Here is a 20366-nt window from a genome sequence, read left to right as displayed (position 1 = left end):
GTTTTTGACCCATTGCTTATTCTTTCTATCAGCGCTTTTCCCAAGTCGGGACACGTTAGGTAAAACTCCTGGCCCTAAAATACTATAGCTGCTGCCCTCATGAATCCACACAGTGGCTTTATATTCTTCCAGAGCTGCAGCAGGAGTCTTTATCCTCCAAGAATGTTGTTGCCATTTAGATTCAACAGCATTGGCTATTTAAAGCGTTGTACAAGCGTTAACCGTGTAGCCATTGTGACCAATGTGACATATGTGGGCCACCGCGGACCTTACGGTTACCGCTGCTTGCCCGCCTTGTCACATAGGGAGCCTCGCTCTCCTCTACTTACTCCCTCCCTCCATCCCTCCCCCTCTTTTTCTATGGACTTCTCTCGCTCCAGCCCTTTCTAAGGATGCCTCCCTCTCTCTTCTCTTCCAGGGGAAAGGTCAACATGCGAACCACACGGAGCACTTCCCACCTGAAGGATTTGGTGAGTGTCCATCTTTTCTCTTCCTTGTTGTGTTGACTTGTCTGTTTGTATCTCTTTCTGGAGTCCATACAAACCACTCAGGCAGAAACGGTTACCACTGTTAGTGTCAGAGTAAACACTGCCAATGCAAACTGAAAGTCAAGAACACTATACTCTAGCTGTATGTCGTTTGAGGGTGAAGCACTGTCCAAGTCTTTAAACTGCCATCTCTCCACCAACATACTCAAAAATGTGTTTAACCTCTTCTCCAAAGAAATACTTATTACTTTAGTCATAATACAGGAAGGACACCGTATTTATTAATTTTCCATTGATTGGATTCACTTCTCAATGGTTCATGTTTCACTGGGATGTGAAGATTCAGGGTTAGAGAGGTGTAGCACAGAGCATAGTGCACCCTACCGTGTAGGAGCGCTGTCACCGTGAATCTAGTCGCCCCGTAATGGAGAAAGCACGAGGGGGGTAGGGGAGAGATGGATAGAAAGGAGGTATATTGTGCCATCACTTTAGACGGAGAGCTAGAGCGAAGAGGAGAACAGTGAGGCGTACCAAGAGTACCATCATGTCCCCCCACCCCCATCAACTGCAGAGCTTTAGGCCCAAGGCTACTGTGGCAGCTCCTATAAGAACACTGCATGACGCCCATTATAGGGTGTAGTCTGGGAAGACATGAAGTCAGGTTAACTGTTCTTTATCCATGACTGGGGGACAAGGAATTATACACAAACAAACATCTTTCTTGTTAGATCATCGCAGGAGTTGTCTACACTTGAAGACCAACATGGTGCAATTGTTGTTGTGAAAACGTTGTTGTTTCAAATGTATTTAAGACCTCTTATAGCCAAAGAAGGTCCAATTGTTTCAAAATACAATAACATCTCATGGGGAAATTAGCTTGGTCCGCATAGGCACAAATAACAGAGACCAAAACAATGATTAGGTCTAGATAATCAAATCTTTCAGGATTAGCAACAAGACTAGCCACTGCTGTAATGAATATCACTTTAGGAGTAGCAAATCATTAGCAGATATTAACTTTTATTTTCCTCCTCTTCTTCCTCCCCCAACTCTCTCCAGTTCAACCCAACCCTGCGGTGTTGATGGGCAACCCCATCCGGGCGTTCACGCCGCCCCTGGGGGGCACCCCTGGCGGCATGGGCAAGTCCCCCAGTCCTGTGCAGAGGATAGACCCCCACACAGGCGCCAGCATACTCTACGTGCCCGCCGTCTACGGGGCCAACATGGTCATGTCCATGCCACTGCCCGTAAGTATACTGCTACTGGGAATTGTAGTTTATTGCTGAGGAAAGACTCCATGTGTGGGTTTTGGTTTGAATGAATGAATTTTTGTAAGTGTGTTGCTTTGAGTTGGAAGGTGTTGAGGAACGGGTTAGCTGTGTGTGCAGAGCATACACTCTTATGCGTATGCATACTCGCACACACGAACTGACTTACACAGATCTTTCAGTTGGTGTTCGTTCTTGGTCTAAATGCACTTTATTTGAGTCAAGGAAAACTATACTTTTTTGGTTGTAACATGATTAATTAGTCAAAGAAAAAACACGGACCCATTATGCAATACTACATTTAATTCAAACTTGTCCGTTGGGCTTTGGTGTTATGCCGAGTTGTTAACGAAAACTCATCATTACGATCGCTAATAGAGTGCCAAAATCCCCATAAGCTTGATTTCGACATGTTCCCTTTGTGTTTGGGGCCCTATGTCTACATCCCTCTTCATCCTCCTCTGAAAACAAGACCGAGAACAACACATTAATTGAGAATAATGACTTCTGTTAGTCTGAACATTTTCACCTCGGCCTGCAGGGTGAGATTTCACACTCGTTATTCCTCGCTCAGTAATGGAAAGAAAGTCAACTCTCCATCTAACCCAATCTAGGCTGTTTATTTCCCCATTAAACCATAATGGCTGATAGAATGAGCGTTTTTAATCAGGAGGATGATTTGGCACAGCAAATTGCTGTGTCAACACACGGAGGGGAAGGCTGTTTTAAAAATGATGTTCTTGATAGATAGATGCCATCCTTTTTTATGTTCTTCACCGCACTAATTTTGAGTCTTTTTGTGAAACAAAACATATTATTTTCAGGGCCATTTTTCTTTATATTTGAGGTTTTTTTTGTTGCAGATTTTCTTTTTTTGTAATAATTTTTATGAAATTGCCTTTATATCGGAATTTGTTTATTCTATGGACCATGCAAACAATCGGAGAGTCTTCATTCCTTCACATACCAATGCCTCTTCTTTTTTTTTTTTCTACCTTTTGTGGAAATTATGGATGGATGTGCTTTGTTCAAAATTGCCCTTTTCAAAATGTTAATTTTATTCTGTATTTCTGCTCATTGTTGTCAGTCAGTTTGCATCCACTGCAATAAATGGATATGTTTCACTCACCAGCTGGCCTGGCAGGTAGCAGAGTCCAATCCAATATCCTATTGCTCTCCATCTCAGAACCAGATTAATATTTTAACACTGTCTGTTTCCTCCGACCTGCATCAGCCACTGTGCTTTTCACATAGACCGTCAGAACATCGGGGGGGGGTGCACTAGTCTAGACCATATAATATTTGAAATTATAAACTGGGTGTTTCGAGCCCTGAATGCTGATTTATTTATATCAAAGATCGAATACCACGGGTACAACAAAACATTTATTTTTACTGGTCTAATTACGTTGGTAACCAGTTTTTCTAATAGCAATAAGGCACCTCAGGAGTTTGGTATATGGCCAATATACAACGGCTAAGGGCTGTGTCCAGGCACACCACGTTGTGCATAAGAACAGCCTTTAGCTGTGGTATATTGGCCATATACCACACCTCCTCGGGCCTTATTGCTTAAATATCTAGCATGGTAGTTCAGCGCGACGCATCAAGGCATTCTGCATTCACTTTTCAACACAGTATCTCCTACAAATTGTCAGTTGTGAAAGTCTTAATGCATTGTACTGGGATGTCCATGAGAAAAAGGTATAATTTCGTTAATTGGCCTAGGTACCAACATCACTCTTTAGGAATGATCTGTTACCTGGACTTGCACTTATTTGGTTCTAGCGATATTTTTATAATTTATGTAACAGGGACAATGCACTGTAATCAACATTTGTAGAATGAACTTCGATAGAACACCACTGGAATTAGCTGACCTGCTTCCTGTCAACCCTATCTGCTCTGACTAGGCGTATTAGGTGTATTTGATGTGTATTGATGCGTGTGCGTTGATTTATATTGACTCGTATTGATGTGGTGTCCAGTCTGTCCCCATCCAGTTGCCATGGCCCGGCTACCAGAACCGCTTTGCCATGGACCCACGCATCATGAACCACCAGGCGGCCATGGCCTACAACCTGAACCTCCTGCAGGCCCAAAACCGGGGCTCGCCCATCCCCTACAGCGGAGTCGCACACCCTTCCCCCTTGGGCATGGGCCAGCAGACTAGTCCCGACAAGGAGCTTCAGACGGATTCCACCAGAAACGGTGTGTAGCAAATAAGTTGTAGTACTTCAATGTGGAAATGGGTAGAAAGTGTGAAGTCGGTGTCTTAGCACAGTAACTCACACACAGTACAGAAGCTGAAAAAGTGTCTGCATTTTTTTTTAACCCCCTCAGGTAAAATGGACGGGAGTGCGAAGTCCGAGCAGAGCCGGCTACAGACACCAGAGAGGAAGACCTCGGAGATGAAGGACAAACCTGTACGTTGTTGTTGACTCGCTCTGTAGTCACCCTGTGGGCTTAGTTGGTGCTTTATCACAATGAGAAAAATGACTTTCAATAGGCTCCATTAAAGTCTCTATTTAGCAACAATTCAAATAATACATAATTTCAAAAAAGAGTTTCTTTGCTCACACATATTTAAGTATTGATATAGAGAGGTTGGTTGTTAAGCAATAAAAACGACCTGTCTGTATACAACTATGTGGCAAAAGACTGGGTTGGCTTGATTGTTGACGGCATGTAAACTATATTTAGTCTCCGATGTGTATTGAAAACATAAATACATTTGCACAATCAGCACTTGTTTTCTCTCTAATACATCGTTACAATTGTTGGTTAGCGAGCTAGCGAATTTTAGCCATGTTAGCCTTAACGTGACATCAGTCAAAACACAAAACAACACATGGTATCAAGAACAGGATAAAACTTTGCTGAAATGAGCCACCTGCGATTCCCCACATTGCAGTTTCTAGTCATCGTTTTATCCATCTGGCCATCCAGAATCACAACAATGCACAGACTTCTGCCCGAGTGAAGCATTGTTTTCGTGACGTTGTCAGCTAACCCATTCGTAGTTAACGTATCAATTCTAAATAGTTCATTTTCATTTATCCATGTATCTGAATTTAACTATATTAAACTTATTCTGTAGAATTGCTGTATGGCTAAATGAGCAATGTGATTGTAGCCCAGCTCACACTGTGTTCAACTGCTCCAGGGAGAGTGTGATCCGGGCGGTGGTCGGAGTCTGGACTCTCAGACAGACGGACTGGGCTTTCCCAATGCCATGCTCCACCGCAAGGACAACTCAAGCCAAAGACCCCTCAACTACCACCTGGCGCCCCCCAACCCGGCCTTTGCCCCCCATCCCGTGGGCCGGGCCTTCCCCCCACAGTACCCCGGTGTGTCCAGGCTCCCCTTTAGGGTGCCGTCCCAGCACCCAGGTGGGGGCCCGGCCATGGGCCAGTCTAACCAGCATCACTCGGCCCAGCTATCACCAGCCTACGACAGCGGCAGGCACAATCCCTCCTTCTTTGGTGGGGTCATGGCCTCCCACAGGGTTGTGCCAGAGACTGAAGAGGAGGGGCCGGAGGACATGGGGAATTCCATGAGGTCCCAGATGGGCCACCAAGGGGCGCACCACCCAGCCCTGTCGCAGCCCAGCCGAGTTAACAGCTTCGGGGAGGAGAACCAGGAAGGAGGCCTGGGAGATGGGATGGGTGAGTTCTACCATAGAGTTCAAATTCTACGAGTGATACTTATTTTTGTCCCCTCTAACCCGGGAGGCTTATTCAAAGCAAGGGAACAATAATAACAACAAAATAGGAAACGATCTATAAATGTTGAAAATAAAAAGAAGCTAAAGAAAATGATGCTTTTTCACATCTGTAAATATTGAATACTCTTGTGGTGCAGGTAGGTATACAGGTATAAATGTTGCGTTAGTCTGGGCTGTGGTTCAGGAGGGGTCAGTTTGGTCCACAGATGGTCCCAGAAGGTAGGCTGCAGGGCCGTGTCCCGGGGCCAGTCCAGGTAGGTTCTGGTCTTGACCATTCTAGCCAGACGGTGGTGGGCAGACAGCTGCCTATGTGGGATGTTCTCCAGGAATACCAGGATGAGGAAGTCCCTGTGCTCCACCAGCAGATGGAGAGTGGCCAGTCTCAGCAAGCACGAGTTACTGCGCAGGAAGTGACGACTCACCCCACACAGGGTGTGGCGGCTGCCATAGAGGCTCGCTGTGATGTTGTTCACGATGTCCTTCTCTAGCTGGTAGTCCCTGCTGTGCAGACAGACGTAGGAAGGGAGGCCCCCTCTGTTCCAGGTTGGGCAGCAGCTGTTCCAACGCTTGTCTTTTCTGCTATACGACACAAAGGCATCATAGCAGTACCTGGGGTTGGCCTTCCGCAATGCTTCCTCCAGCCAGCCTCGGGCAATGTGGAAGAGAGCCAGCTGATGGAGTATGACCACCAACATGAAGAGGAGTGGGCCCAGATAGGTGCAGAGGAACAGGAAAAATCCCAGGTCCAGTGTACAGTTGGCCTCCAAGTATCTGCCAAAGTTCTGGATACCGTTAGCATTTTTGCATGTCAGCATCGCTTCTCTGGCCTGAAACAAGATGACCTGGACTTGTTTTTGTCTCTGGGCCCAGGTGATTAGCCAAGCATTCACAGCTGTAGTACAGGTAAGGGTCTGTGAATAGCATGTACCTCAGGCTGGTCAGGGGTTCTGGGAAGCTCTCCATCACGGTGTACTCATCGATTCGCGCTGCCTGAGGGAGTGCAGGTCTCCGCTCAGATACTTGTCTAGACTTGGGGTTCCACAGTCTAAGGTTCAGGCTCTCTGGCCTGGTCACCTTGTGGAACATGATGGCCAGCCCTGGTTGCAGCTAAATGTCCAGTTTTTCCAGCTTTAGATACCTCAACTGCACAATCCTGTTCATGTCAGTCATGTCCATTAACTTTGCATAACGCTTCGACTGGGAGTCAAACTCCTGCAGGGAGGGAAAGTACTTTGCTGCGAAGTGAGACCCACACAGGAGGCACTCTGTCTTGCCCATGAGGCTGACAGCCGTCTTGGAAGTACACAGTTGGGGCACGGAGTTGAAGGGACAAGCCTGGTTTTGGGGTGCTGTCGCTGCCAATGATAATGGTCAGGTTGTACCCCACTGAGAATATTGTCATGTACTTCAAATCCTGAGGGAAGATTCCAAAAATGTAAGTCAGATTTACACTGCTCTGGCTCACTGGAGAAAGTTTCCTGAATCTATACTCTTTTTAGGGAAGTAAGGTGGATTAAAGCATGAGCTTTGACGTGTACGACTGGGTTATCTTCCAGTGTTAGGGTCTCCAAGCTTCGCAGGCCATTTGAAAATGTGCTTGGTAATCTGTGAGATCTTGTTACCACTAGGAACCTCAATTGACCACGTCCATTAAATGTAAAGTCGACAATAGTGGTGATTTGATTGATTGCTAAATCCAGCCTCTCCAAATGTGTGAAACAGAACTGCTGAGATGTTCAGCTCAATGATGGGTGTCTTTTTGAGTGTCACAAAGAATACCCAAGCTCAGCTTTGTCAGAAAGGGAAACTCATCTTGGTGACATTCTTCAAATAATGTATCAAGCTCAAATTTATGCTGGCATGAAATCCAATATGCTGGTATGAAATCCAAATCCAACAAGAATTATCGTCTTTATACCCAAGCAGTTTCTGACTGCAAATGTGGTGTAGTTCCTGAATTTACAGTGATCAAATTCAAGTTGTGTGATTTGTGAGTTTGAAAACCGTCTCACAAACTGACTCGAAGGAAATGCTTTTCTCGCCAAAGGGAAAATAACCTAATCTGTTAATATCAGGCTGCAGAAGCTGTTTCTGTGCCTCATCAATAGCGGGTAAATACAGAGATGAGATGTTTTCAAAGCATTTGAATGCTCCTTCTTCTAAATGACGTGCATTAGGGAATGTTTTAAAAAAAAACGCCTCTTGAAGACGATAGAAATAAGGAAGCTCAAGAACAGCTCCTTTTTGTTTCAAAACAGGTCTGGCGTCTCAAAGTTACTATCCCCTCTGATGTCAAGTCCAGGCTCGTCAATGACTGTGACGTATTGACAATCCTACAAAACAAATCGGAGAGCTCCTGTGTACAGGTGTTGACGTTGAGTTTCTTCAGATCCCCCCGAATGCATCTAGTGCCATCACTGAAAGCCTTTAGTTATTAATAGACAGTTCCTCCAGGTTCGTCAAGGTGTTGGATAGAAGTAATGAATTGTAACACTTACTGCAGTACATAGTTTCTTCACCCTGGACACCCTTGGAAGGTCTCAGGAAGAATCGTGGGCAGACAGCCCTGTTTGTAAAGGCTCTTGAGGTTATCGAGGCAGAGCGCCAGACTGCAGGACAGAACCTTCTCTTATCTCAAGACAGAGGGCATGGTAGTTTGACGGAATGATGGAGAGGTTGAGGTCGCATACATCCCAGCACTTGGCACTGAGGTTGCCATATGTGCAGTTAGGGTCAATGAACTCCCAATACTCTTCTCATAGAAGATGCAGTTGTTACTCAACCAACCAGCAACCAACCATCCAAGCTGCAAATAGTCCAAACTGAACACCGAGCAGGCTCATCTTTCTTGTAAAGTAGACACTGGTTCAATAGAAAGAGGTGATGGTCACTTTATAGTTTGTCCAAGGAAATAAATGTCTTGTCCAGAACATTTCTTGTCGTTCAGTGACAAATAAAGGCCTGCGTGCAAAGAAGGAAGCTCCCTTTTCCAATGGGACGAGACGTTGGTGAGATGACTTGTCCAGTGGAATGGCCTGGAGTTATTTCACTGCTGTGTTGTAGCTGTGTGCATCTCCTCTTGATCTATTCCCTGTATACATATATAGCTTTTGCTGCATCTCTGCAATCTCTTCCTAGTCTGTTTTTTGAATGGTTTTGCCCGAGAGGCTCTGGGGCACAGATAAGGTCACCTCGTTTTAACTTCCTTTTCTTCAGAATCTCTGAGGTGGTGGTGGTGGTGGTGGTAGTAGTAGTGGGTGTGTGTGTGTGTGGGTGGTCTATCTTTATTATGCAACAGTCTGAGGTCACATTTGCATAACTGATGGTTCTGGACACTTCAGTGAGTTCCTCCTGTTGTTGTGGGAGATCCAGTCATCAGTGTTGGCCCTCACTTTTGGTTTAAAGTTGAGGCTGGTATCAATTTCACACAGTTGTGCAAAGGTCACGTAATTCGCTATAGGGAAACAACGTTTTTGGACTTTGAAGGGTTCAACTCACGGTTAATCCAGAGAAAATGGTGTTTGACAAATTCTTTATTTGAAATGGCTTTCTGAAAACAACTTACAAATGATCCACTAATTGAGGCCTCCCGAGTGGTGCAGTGGTCTAAGGCACTGAATCGCAATGCTAGCTGTGCCAATAGAGATCCTGGTTAGGGAGGGTTTGGCTGGCTGGGATGTCCTTGTCCCTGTCGGGCTCTAGAGAGTCCTGTTGCGGACCGGGCGCGCTGTGTTTCCTCTGACACGTTGGTGTGGCTGACTTCCGGCTTAAGCAGTGTGTCAAGAAGCAGTGCGGCTTGGCTGGGTCGTGCTTCCCGTACAGACAAGTCTGTAACTACCAATTTGGATACCACAATTATTAAACAATTAAAAATGTTTTTTTTAAATGTTTAAATAAAATAAAAACTATTTATCCACTAATTAAACACAACAATAAACGTATTGAAATAATGCTACACTGTCGACCTGAGACTTTAAAAAAATATGTATTCAACCATTCTCTGAAAGGAGAAGTTCAGTAAAGGGTGTTCCCGTTGAAAAAGGGTGTTCCTGTTTGTTTTGTTAATAAAACCCAACACATCGTGACACTACAGCATTCATCTGGGTTTAACTGCGCAGGCATGTATTGAAATTATTCTCAGTCTGAACATATGTTGTAGTTCCTGTTTTCTCTTTGTTTCACACACCTTGGTTGGGCTGTGAGGTAGCGACCGTAGGCTATGCCTTGTTTTTAATCTGAGACTTTGACCGTGTCCAGAAACAACCCCGTGTCACCACAACTTTGATGTTTTCATATCTAAAGACACTCAGACAGGCCTAGCTTTTAGCAATCTGGTGATGACTCCAAGTCTTCCAATGCTTCTACTACCTAGGCAAATGGCACTCAAACTATCTTTTGGGATTTGTTTCATTAGTCCACTGTTGATACAGTCTCAAAATATTTTGCATGTCAGCAATTACTCTTTCAAAATATAGAACTTTCAAAATACAGTGTCACAGTATGATGCTTTTTGCAACAACCCATTATAATCTAACAATCTTGCTCTCTTCTCCCTCTTTCCCTACAACAGACCCCCTAGCTCTGGAGGCCCTGAGCCAGCAGGCGCGGCTGGGCCAGTGGGGTGAGCCCGGGCCCTTCCTCCAGGGCGGTGTGGCCTTCCCTCTGCCCCAGCAGCTGGCCCATCTGGCCCAGCCCGGCCTAGCCCGCTTCCCCCCTCAGCTGCTGGCACGGGCCAACTGGAGGATGAGCGCCGGTATGGAGGACGAGGCTGGCGGACCGCCTTTCACCAGGTAACCTTTGTCCTCTTTCTCTCTCCATTTCGCTCTCTTTCGCACTATATCTCTGGCGGTTTCTCCTCTCTCTCGACCTCTTACACCCTCTCTTTCTACTGAGTTGACTCCCTTGGGATATTAAGGGTATGTATCGGCCTTCTCTTCTCTGTAGGTTCCCAGGCCTCCTGCGAGAGATGCCCCCCCAGGATCAGCCCGATCCCAGGGACCTGGCAGAGATGCAGCCCCCTCCCCAGTCCCGCCTGCTCCAATACCGCCAGGTCCAGTCCCGCTCCCCAGGAGACCCCTCCTCCCCCTCGTCTGCAACCTCCAACCACACCGGCCCCTTCCCCCCTGGCCCCTATCCTGGCCGAGACCCCACCAGCCACGAGCTGGACCTCCTCAATAACCCGGGTCTCCAGCAGCACCCGGGGAACCAGCTCTACAACCCCAACGCCTACCCCCACCAGCTGGGCCACTCTACTACCCCGCCCCCGCAGGTCAAGTACCTCCTCCAGGAGGCCCAGTGGCCTCACGGCGGAGCTGGCGTTGCTCAGAACCACATGCTGTCCCAGGTTCAGGGCTTCCCCTACGGGCTGCCAGTCATGGCCCACCCCAGTAGACAGGAGCAGGTCCACCTCATGCAGCTCCACCACCAGCACCACCAGCAGCAGCAGCACCACCAACAACAGCAGCAGCAGCAGCAGGGTCAAGGCCCAGGCCAGGAGCCCTACCACCCCCTCTCCCCCAGAACAACAGGTGCCACCGCCCTTCACAATGTAGAAGAGGTAAGGACTATGCTCCATCCGTGTGTGTGTGAAGAATAGAGTTGCTGTGACTTATACTAGTATGCCCTGTCTGTCACCATTACTAGTATGCCCTGTCTGTCACAGTTTTATGCTACAGTATATACTGTCTTTTCACCTCATTTCCAATGCTATGTTTTAACACGGGCGGGTACATGCAAATGTATTTCAAGATTTTAATACAGAAATGTTTGAGAAAAAAAAAATAATTTCTCACCATGACAACATCACAGGAAATGGAAGCTATGCCTTTCTCACTTTCTGTAATTGTCTGTTTGACCTAAAAATGACTGAGAGAAATGTATCAGCTAAAGCGCAGCATATTGCTCAGAAGCTCTCCGTGGGGCCCCAACGCTGGGAAAATAATTTGCCTACCGTTCCCTCGACGTTGCTAAGTGTGTCGGAGTAGAAAGTTAATGCCAGGTGACTGAGGACAGGAGATGCTAGGGCATAGCATAAAGGATTCCTGTGGGTGAAAGTGTGGTCCAGGGTTTGGGCGACCTTGGTCCTGGAGAGCTCCAGTGTGTGTGCAGGGTTGTTTATCAGGCACCAAACGGAAGAAAATGGACAGGGGCTACATGGGCTTGTCCAAAACGCAGCTTCGTTTCCCAGTGCATAATGTTTTAAAACGTTTTCCGTTGCATGCCCTAATGAACACGACCCAGACCTTTGGTCCTACCCGGCTGGGTCAGGCCACAGAGTGAATAAGCAGCCCTCTCCATCTTACTTTTGTGTTATTGTCTAGCCTGTTCGATAACATGGCAGCCCAGTCGACCTCGTGGCATTTTCCTTTATTAGATTTTAACAGGAAATTAACGTTATTGGAAGACTTTGCTATTTTTGGATGCCAGTATCCGGGCTGAAAGGGATATTTGCCCCCTGTGTATTCAGGTGAAGTGTTAGGACTTTCCAGTGTTTGCAACTCCCGTACAGACTCGGGAGCCGTGCGTCCTCCAAAACACAACCCGACCAAGCCGCACTGCTTTTTGACACATTGCCCACTTATCCCAGAAGCCAGCCGCGCCAATGTGTCAGAGGAAACACCGTACACCGTGTCAGTGTGCATGCGCCCGGCCCGCCACAGAAGTCACAAGAGAGCGACGGGACAAGGACATCCTTGCCGGCCAAACCCTCCCCTACTTTTGATAATTTGTCCAGGTGCTACAACGTTCTTAAGGTTTTTTTTTTTAGGTCTTTTGTGCCGCTGTGTCAGTCAAACCTGCCTGATCACGAGAAACGGCGCGCTGTCAAGATGGTGGCTAGTCAGACCTGGAGAGATGGCACACCACCTCACCTAGTCAAGTCTCAACACTGCACTAGTCAAGTCTCACCCTTCCTCCTAAAAAAAAAAACATGTTTTAGGGGGATAACGGCAACTTCTAGCAATTTCTCCCCAATTTCGTGCTATTACAATATTGTCTCATCGCTGCAACAGGTTCGGGAGAGGTGAAGGTCGAGTCATGAGTCCTCCGAAACATGACCCGCCAAGCCGCATATCACCCACACGCTTAACCCGTAAGCCAGCCGCACCAATGTGTCGGAGGAATCACCGTTCAACTGGCCCACCACAAGGAGTCACTAGAGCGAGATGAGCCAAGTAAAGCCCCATCGGCAAAACCCTCCCCTAACCTGGACGACGCTGGGCCAATTGTGTGCTGCCCTATGGGACTCCCGGTCACGGCCCGAACCCCAGGCTGTATTGACGCCGCAACACTGAGATGCAGTGCCTTAGACCGCTGCACCACTCGGGAAGCCCAATTTTACTGTCATTCTAAACATTCTAAACCCCACCCCCCCACACACACCCCTCCCCCCAATGCAACTAAAATTTCCGGAGAAAAAAGGGTCTCTCACAAGGTGTTGGATCTAACACTGTCACTCCCCAAAGGCTCATCTCACCACAGTCATCAACACCCCTGGATGGTGTTCTGGTCCGAGGGCTGTTCTGTTTTCATACCACTGTCCAATTTTGGAAACGAGTGTTTTCTCGACTGCTCTTCGGAAGGCTCAGCCTGTCCCCTCACGTGGCTCTCATCCCGTCTTATTGGTATTCCCATGAGTTTTCCAGGATTTTTATCATGATTCCCTGCATGTTCCCAGCTTACGGGAACTGTAATGGTTACTCTGGCTGAAGAGTGAATGTGTTGTGTAAGTGAAATGAGGACGTTGTGGAATGGATTCACTCCGCCGAGGAGGGTGGTGTGATTCCTACAGCAATGACCTGGCACTGTGAGGAAAGGAATAGGGAATAGGGATGTCTCAATGTACCATGGGCGATTTTGATTGACCTATATCGTCTTTGTTTTTTTTTTCTTCTCTATCCCACCTTGCCTCCTTTCTGTATCACACCTGTCTCTGTTATTTTCTCTCTCCCTCTTTCAGTATGAACCCAGGGGTCCCGGGCGGCCCCTCTACCAGCGGCGGATCTCCTCCAGCTACCCAGACGAGGGATCCCCCGCCAACGCCGCCGTCATGGCCCAGCAGCAGCCACAGCCCTGCCCGACAGACCCCCAGGAGCACCCCCACCAACACACTCACCAACACCCCCACGCCCCCTACGGCTACCCCCCGCCCGAGCTGTGGCCTGGCAACGGGGGTGGCCCCGGCCCGTTCCAGAACATTCCATGCAACGGAGCCAGCACACTCGTTCAACACCAACACCGGGATCTCCTAGGTACGCATCAGAAGCACCACAAATGACTTTTTGAAACCGTTATCAAAGTGTTGTGCTAATTATTCAGCATTCTATTGACTGTACCTGAGCGAGGTACAGTGCAGATCACTACATTTTTAAAATACAAATATATAATGGTTTAAGTGTAGCCTACTCATTGTACTTGGCAGTGCCTTTGTTAACGCTCTAGCAGTGGCAGAATAGTGACAGCGGACACCATGGCCAAACCGGACGCTCAAATCGAATTTGTCTCCTCCACACCAAACGCGATCACGAGACGCAGGTTGAAATATCAAAACAAACTCTGAACAAATGGTTCAAATTAGGGGACAGGTAGAAAAATATAAAGTATTTATGACAAATTAGCTGAGCTTGCAGTTGCTAGCTAATTTGTCCTATTTAGCTAGCTAGCTTGCTGTTGCTATCAAATTTGTCCTGGGATATAAACATTGAGTTATTTTACCTGAAATGCACAAGGTCCTCTACTCCAACAATTAATCCACACATAAAATGGTCAACCGAATGGTTTGTAGTCATCTCTCCTCCCAGGCTTCTTTTTCTTCTTTGGACTTTATATGGTGATTGGCAACTAACCTTCATAATAAGGTGTATTACCACAACCGACCTCAGTTCATCTTTCAATCACCCATGTGGTTATAACCAATGAGGAGATGGTACATGGGCATATACTTCTAAAAGCCAACGAGGAGATGGGAGAGGCAGGACTTGCATCGCGTTCTGCGTCACAAATGGAAGCAACTTCTCTTTTAACACCTGGCCAGGCATACGCTCGTTGGCGCGCGCAATGACATGAATGTGTACATTTATTTTGCAACGCACGCGTCTGGTTTGGTCAGTGTCTGACACTCAGGTGAGAGCCAGTCGGGTGTTCAATTTCTGACGGTTGTCGTCAGGGTTGGACCTGGTGAATACAATTTGAAGGCTGCTGGCCATTTGTAAGGTTGACGAATCCGCATGCTGAAGCGGCTGTCATTGTCAATGATTCCAACAATGCAAGCGTGACAAAAACAAAAGTGTCAGTTTCCTTTCTAAGTGCCCATTTGTTCTCCTGACATTGACAAGCAACCCCCAATGTGTTGTATATTTTGGAAGTTGAAACTAATCTCTCCAACCCTAATTTTTCCTCTTTCCCTTTCTTCCTCCTTCCTACTCTTCCCTCATCCTTCTTCCTCACTCTCCCTTCCTCCTCCTCCCTCTCTCCAGTAGCTTCCAAGGCCCTGCGGCAGGCAGCAGAGGAGCAGATGAAGGCTGAAGCGGCAGCAGCAGCAGTAGCTGCGGCCCAGCCTCCCGCCCACTCCCTCCAGCACCTCGGACAGTTCCCCCCTCTCATGCCCAACAGCAAGCAGCAGCCGCAGCAGCAGCAGCAGCAGCAGCAAGCCCCCCCAGAGCTCGGCCAGGGCCCTGGGGGCCCCCAAAACCCTGGAAAACCCCCCACCATGTCCTACGCCAGTGCCCTCCGCGCCCCACCCAAACCCAGAGCTCGCCCCGAACAGGTCAAAAAGCACAGCGACCCACTTTCCCTACTCCAAGAGCTCAGCATAGGAAGTTCAAATGGTAGCAACGGATACTATTCCTATTTTAAATGAGTTTCACCCTTGAGAAATAACCCCTAGAAAAATATGAAGAAAAAAAAAACGTAAAATATATACAAAATTGAAAAAAAAGCTAATAATGGCAATACTTTTGTGAAAAAGACAAAAAAAATCTGCTTTTACAAATTGTTTCTATTTGTTTTTGTTTCCCGCTTTTGGTTTTAAACTTTTATTTGTAAAAGTCAAATCTTCTGTTTCACATATCTGACATAAACATTTTTTTTTTTAAATATGTAAAACTTAAGTATATATAATGGATGCATTACTGGTATATACATACACATGATGTATATATGAATATATACTTATATTATGTACACTTATATATGTATGTAATGCAAAAAAAAGTTTTAAAAAATGAACTAAAATGATTTTAAAAACAGCATTTGGTTGACCACTTGGCTGCCTGTCTGTTTTCCCTTATTGAAGGTTTTTATGTTGAAGGGGGTTTTTTTCATTATTTTTTTTTCTTCCGTTTTTAAATTGTGTTTGGACTTTCTGTCTTGATTTTCATCATAGTTGTGTTAACAGGGAAAAAGCTAAGTGGTCAACTAATTTCATATAAAGTATATGGAGCATTGTATAGAAGTAGATACATTTTCCTCTAATCTGTACATATAAAGAAAATAAATGACTGAGTTGTATGCAACAGACATGTACCTAAATTCCTGTATCATGTTAGCATTTACATTAGACTTCATTTGGTTTGCTTTTCATCCTCAACCTTAGACATTCTCACCTGAAAATCATCTTCAGTGACAGATTAGTGCAGTAAATGGGATTCTTACATCCATACAAACATGCACATGCAAACACACACCATTCAGAGAAACGATTACTTTATTATACATTTATACAAATGTGTTAGTTGTACGTAGATTCCTTTTTTCACTGGCCCTCTCCTCTTTTTTTTAAAAGAGAAAAATATAGGATAGATAATGATATGCATGCAAAGCCACATCAAAGGGAGGTCTACTCTTGTCTGATTCCAACTTGGACAAACTAGTTTCAGAAAGAACCACGGTATGCTTCCTCTGCCGTTTTTCACCTGAGGCCCAAACAGGGTTGTTCTCCTGTTGGGCGACTGGCTTTCCCTTTAGTCTAGTCGGGTTAACCACGGTCTTCGATGTAGGCGTATTGCGTGATAAAAACGGTATGGAGAAACTTGAGGCCAACTGCATATATTGGTGGATGGGTAACGTGAGTCATAACTAAGGCACGGCTGATGAGGGAGTCTGAAGGTATAGAGAGGCATCACGGCCAAGTTGGAAGTATTTGTTTCATGATGAGTGAGATGATGGGTCTACGTCAATGGTCTCCTTGTTTTTCTTTGACCCACTTCAGAGCTTTAAAGGTCATTTTTTAGAAAGTCTTGAGAAAGATCTTGTCACACAATTTCCCAACATTCCCTAGTCATTTCTGAAATCCCGTTTGGAGATTTTCTGGAATCAGCGAGGGGAATAAGCAATTAGGGAATCGTCCCGACTTGGAATTCTTCAACCGGGATTTCTGAAAAAACTGGGAATTTTGGGAACTTTGCAACCGTAGACTATTTTTGTGCTTTTATGTAGGACTTCGGCCCGAAATAAAACCGTCTGGTTTAGACCAGTGCCATCAGTTACTTTTTGGTTCTGTCTTATCTGATTTGTACTGCAATACCACAGTCTTTTTCACCGATATTCCATGTACTCTGTGTCATCAGTGGACATCACTTTTAGCTACCAGCCTCTTGCTCTGATTTAGATGGTTGCTTAGATGACTGTTTGCCCTGGAAATTTAGACAGGAAAAAATATTCAGTTTTTTTTTATTTTGACGACTCAAAATGTTTCAATTTTTAACAAATAAATGCAATCGGTGTGGGTTATTTTAACCACAAAAGAGAGATTGTTCACTGTTTTGTAGGTCTTTTCTGACATGCATTCCAATCAGTGAGGTATTTTGTTTTCAGGGTGACTCGTGTCTCTTGGGAGTGAAATCTATTTGCAATTTTTGTCAAATAATTTGCAAACAACCATCAAGCTGTCCAATCTTTATACATTTGTATTGGTGTGCACGCTCAAAAAAGAAATTGCCAGTCGACAATTATTGACGATTGTTATCAAATGCAAATTTGTGACTGATTTTTATTCCTTTTGTGTAATAGCCATATTTGTCACATTTACTGGAAACAGTTTTCTCTCTTCATGATTCATTTGTGTTGCAGCCTTTTTCTCCCCCCTCAAATATATATTTTTAATTGGTTAATGGTTTGTTTCAGTATATTGTAATAAAAGACCCTTGGATTCTAACTGGTACATTTATGTAACTATTTTGTCATTCTTTTTAATGTATGAGCCCGTCAATCAGAAGTATCAGGAAGCAAATCTAGTCGGAATTAAAAACATCTCTTAAACAGTTGAAATTATCATTCAAAACATTTACGGGGACTTAAGTTTATTTCAATATTTGGTCATTAGCTTTCCAAGGTCCAGATTCAAGAGGTTGTGAATTTTAGGTTCATCACTACAAAAAACATACTTGTAAATATGCGTTTTCTAGGTATTTACAAACGAGGTTTAGGGAGCGCCTCAATTTTGTAGAAGCTGTTTAAAAGAGGAGGTATGCCCTTTTTAATTATGCAAATTCAAAGACATGGACCGTGTTGGCAGTCACAGCATCTTATAGTAATAACTTTTTAAATTCATTTTTATAAGATGGTGTCTGGCTGCTTTTACAACGTGTTTCTGTTGCAGGCATATACAACATGTTATTGTAGAATACTTAATTTTAAAATCATTGTTGTAGGAATTATTTGTCCTTGTTTCAGTTTCTTCGCTAAATCCATTAAAAAAAAAAATCTATTTTAATTTCAGCGGTGCTTTGTGGTTCAACAATGATTTTTCACATAAAACTTCATTCATTCTGTGCATGCCAAGATGACATGGCTTGTTTATATCCCCAGTTTTATCAAATAGTTTGATTTGTGCAACAACAATAAAAATGGTTTTGTTCTCTCACTACACAGTAACATTTTGGTATATTGTTTTATGTGTACAATGACTTGTGACATACAAAAAAAAGTATGATATTTTACTAACATGTCAATGAATTATGTAATGCTCATGTAAGAGTTGTTTTCCCTCAATTATTTTGCTGGGCGAAAGTTGCTCCCGGACATACGGGGGGGGGCACATATTATAAGCTTTGAAAATCTTTGCAAAGAAGTGGATATTACATTTGAATCAGTTTTCCACAAATTAGTTGTTGGTTAACCTCTAAATTGTGCAATATTTATTCTTCTCAATTTATGCAGTGTCTGATCTGGATATGTGTGAAATCCAAACCATAAGAGATTGAGCCATTCTGTGTTTGTTCTTAGTAATCTTGTCCAAGAGTAAGTAATAGATTTGTGCTTGTTTCCATACCGTGCCTTTTCAGGCCTTCATTTATTGCTCAAACTCAAAATCTCAATTTTGTGCCGTTATCATGACTCGTGACCTGACTGACTTTGCATCGAGACAGAAGCTTTTAATGTGTTTGTCGTCAACAGAGTTTGAATGTCTGTCAGCCTCCACCCAGTCACACATCATCGTGTGTAAGTGGCTTCCGAAAGCCTTTATAAAACACCTAAAACAACCCTAACAATTTGAACGGTTTTGTCTTGGGAGCAGCCTTTAGCCCAGCCAGTAGAGAGCACTGTGTTTCAGCCTTTGTAAAACCACATCTCCTGTTGTCATCCATTTTGTCTCCAGTCTCCTCTGTTTCTTCCCCTCCCACAGTAAATCAATGGCACACCTGTTAACTGTAACCCCCCCCACTTGACCCACAGGAGTGGGCTACATAATGATGAATATTTCCCTTTCACTCGTTTCAATTCAATTGGTGGTGGTCGTGATAAAGGATTTAGACTTTGTTTCAAAGGTTTTATTTTGTTTTTTGTTTTTCAAAATTTGTTTCTCTATTAAAGTGTTTTTATTGACTCAGTTACTCCTTGTTTTTATTGCAGAGACGTACTTCAATTGTTGGATTGGATGAGGTAGAGTTTTATTGCTCTGAGTGATTTCCCTGTGTGGAAAGGAAGTGCACACCATGTGTCTCAACGTCCCAAAGGGGACCGAAGGGTTACGCAATTGACTTTACTCTCATTAAATCGCTGGGTGTCTTGTTTGCCATTGAAGTTGTGACTTGTCATTATCTCACTCAGAAGTAATGTGGCCCCTGAGGAACCCTTAACCCCAACACACTGTATCCGTCTTGGGATCGGTTTATCCTTAGCCGTCTCAACCGTTCTCTCCACAGGTGCATAGGCCCCCTACCCAGAACTGCTGCTAGTGGTGTACAGTACCCCAACAGTTTGCACTCAAGGCCAATAGACTTGCATCTTTGACATTTGATGTCACTTTAGTTTACAATCAACCAAGGCAGCTCTGAAGTCATTTTCTCTCTCTGTTTTTGATCCATTCTCCATCATGTGGTTACTTCCTCTCTTCCCTCTTCTCTGCCACCAGACTAACTCTGGCTGTGAGTTTGGAATCTAAATGAACCCATCAAGGGAGTGGAGACTGAAAAGATCCGGATCAAAAGCCTCGACTCTTTCTGATGTGGCGAAGGACAGCTCTTGCTCCTCTTTCATCACCCCCTACACACAGTGAGGATACGCTTCTAAAGATTCCTCCTTCCTTTCATCACCCCCTACACACAGTGAGGATACGTTTCTAAAGATTCCTCCTTTCATCACCCCCCTACACACAGTGAGGATACGCTTCTAAAGATTCCTCCTTCCTTTCATCACCCCCTACACACAGTGAGGATACGCTTCTAAAGACTCCTCCTTTCATCACCCCCCTACACACAGTGAGGATACGCTTCTAAAGATTCCTCCTTCCTTTCATCACCCCCTACACACAGTGAGGATACGCTTCTAAAGATTCCTCCTTTCATCACCCCCCTACACACAGTGAGGATACGCTTCTAAAGACTCCTCCTTTCATCACCCCCTACACACAGTGAGGATACGCTTCTAAAGATTCCTCCTTTCATC

At 45.0% G+C, this 20366-nt stretch overlaps 1 protein-coding gene and 2 pseudogenes across 1 annotated transcript in view; 1 reads left to right on the top strand and 2 right to left on the bottom strand.

Annotated features, from left to right (window-relative positions):
• LOC139424684 (probable helicase with zinc finger domain) overlaps nucleotides 1-19304 on the top strand; it is a 59265-nt gene extending 39961 nt beyond the window's left edge. The window contains exons 23-31 of the mRNA XM_071176755.1: nucleotides 419-470; nucleotides 1548-1735; nucleotides 3745-3967; nucleotides 4100-4182; nucleotides 4923-5424; nucleotides 10054-10273; nucleotides 10428-11040; nucleotides 13441-13732; nucleotides 14957-19304. Coding sequence (XP_071032856.1) covers nucleotides 419-470; nucleotides 1548-1735; nucleotides 3745-3967; nucleotides 4100-4182; nucleotides 4923-5424; nucleotides 10054-10273; nucleotides 10428-11040; nucleotides 13441-13732; nucleotides 14957-15339 — 2556 coding nt within the window. The 3' untranslated portion in view covers nucleotides 15340-19304. The remainder of the gene's footprint in view (nucleotides 1-418; nucleotides 471-1547; nucleotides 1736-3744; nucleotides 3968-4099; nucleotides 4183-4922; nucleotides 5425-10053; nucleotides 10274-10427; nucleotides 11041-13440; nucleotides 13733-14956) is intronic.
• Nucleotides 5585-6894, bottom strand: LOC139424137 (toll-like receptor 13; annotated as a pseudogene).
• Nucleotides 7711-8326, bottom strand: LOC139424136 (uncharacterized; annotated as a pseudogene).
• Nucleotides 19305-20366: the final 1062 nt, after the last annotated feature.

The sequence above is a fragment of the Oncorhynchus clarkii genome, chromosome 13 (assembly GCF_045791955.1).
Source record: "Oncorhynchus clarkii lewisi isolate Uvic-CL-2024 chromosome 13, UVic_Ocla_1.0, whole genome shotgun sequence".
Lineage (NCBI taxonomy): Eukaryota > Metazoa > Chordata > Actinopteri > Salmoniformes > Salmonidae > Oncorhynchus > Oncorhynchus clarkii.
This window is presented reverse-complemented; position numbering and strand designations above follow the sequence as displayed.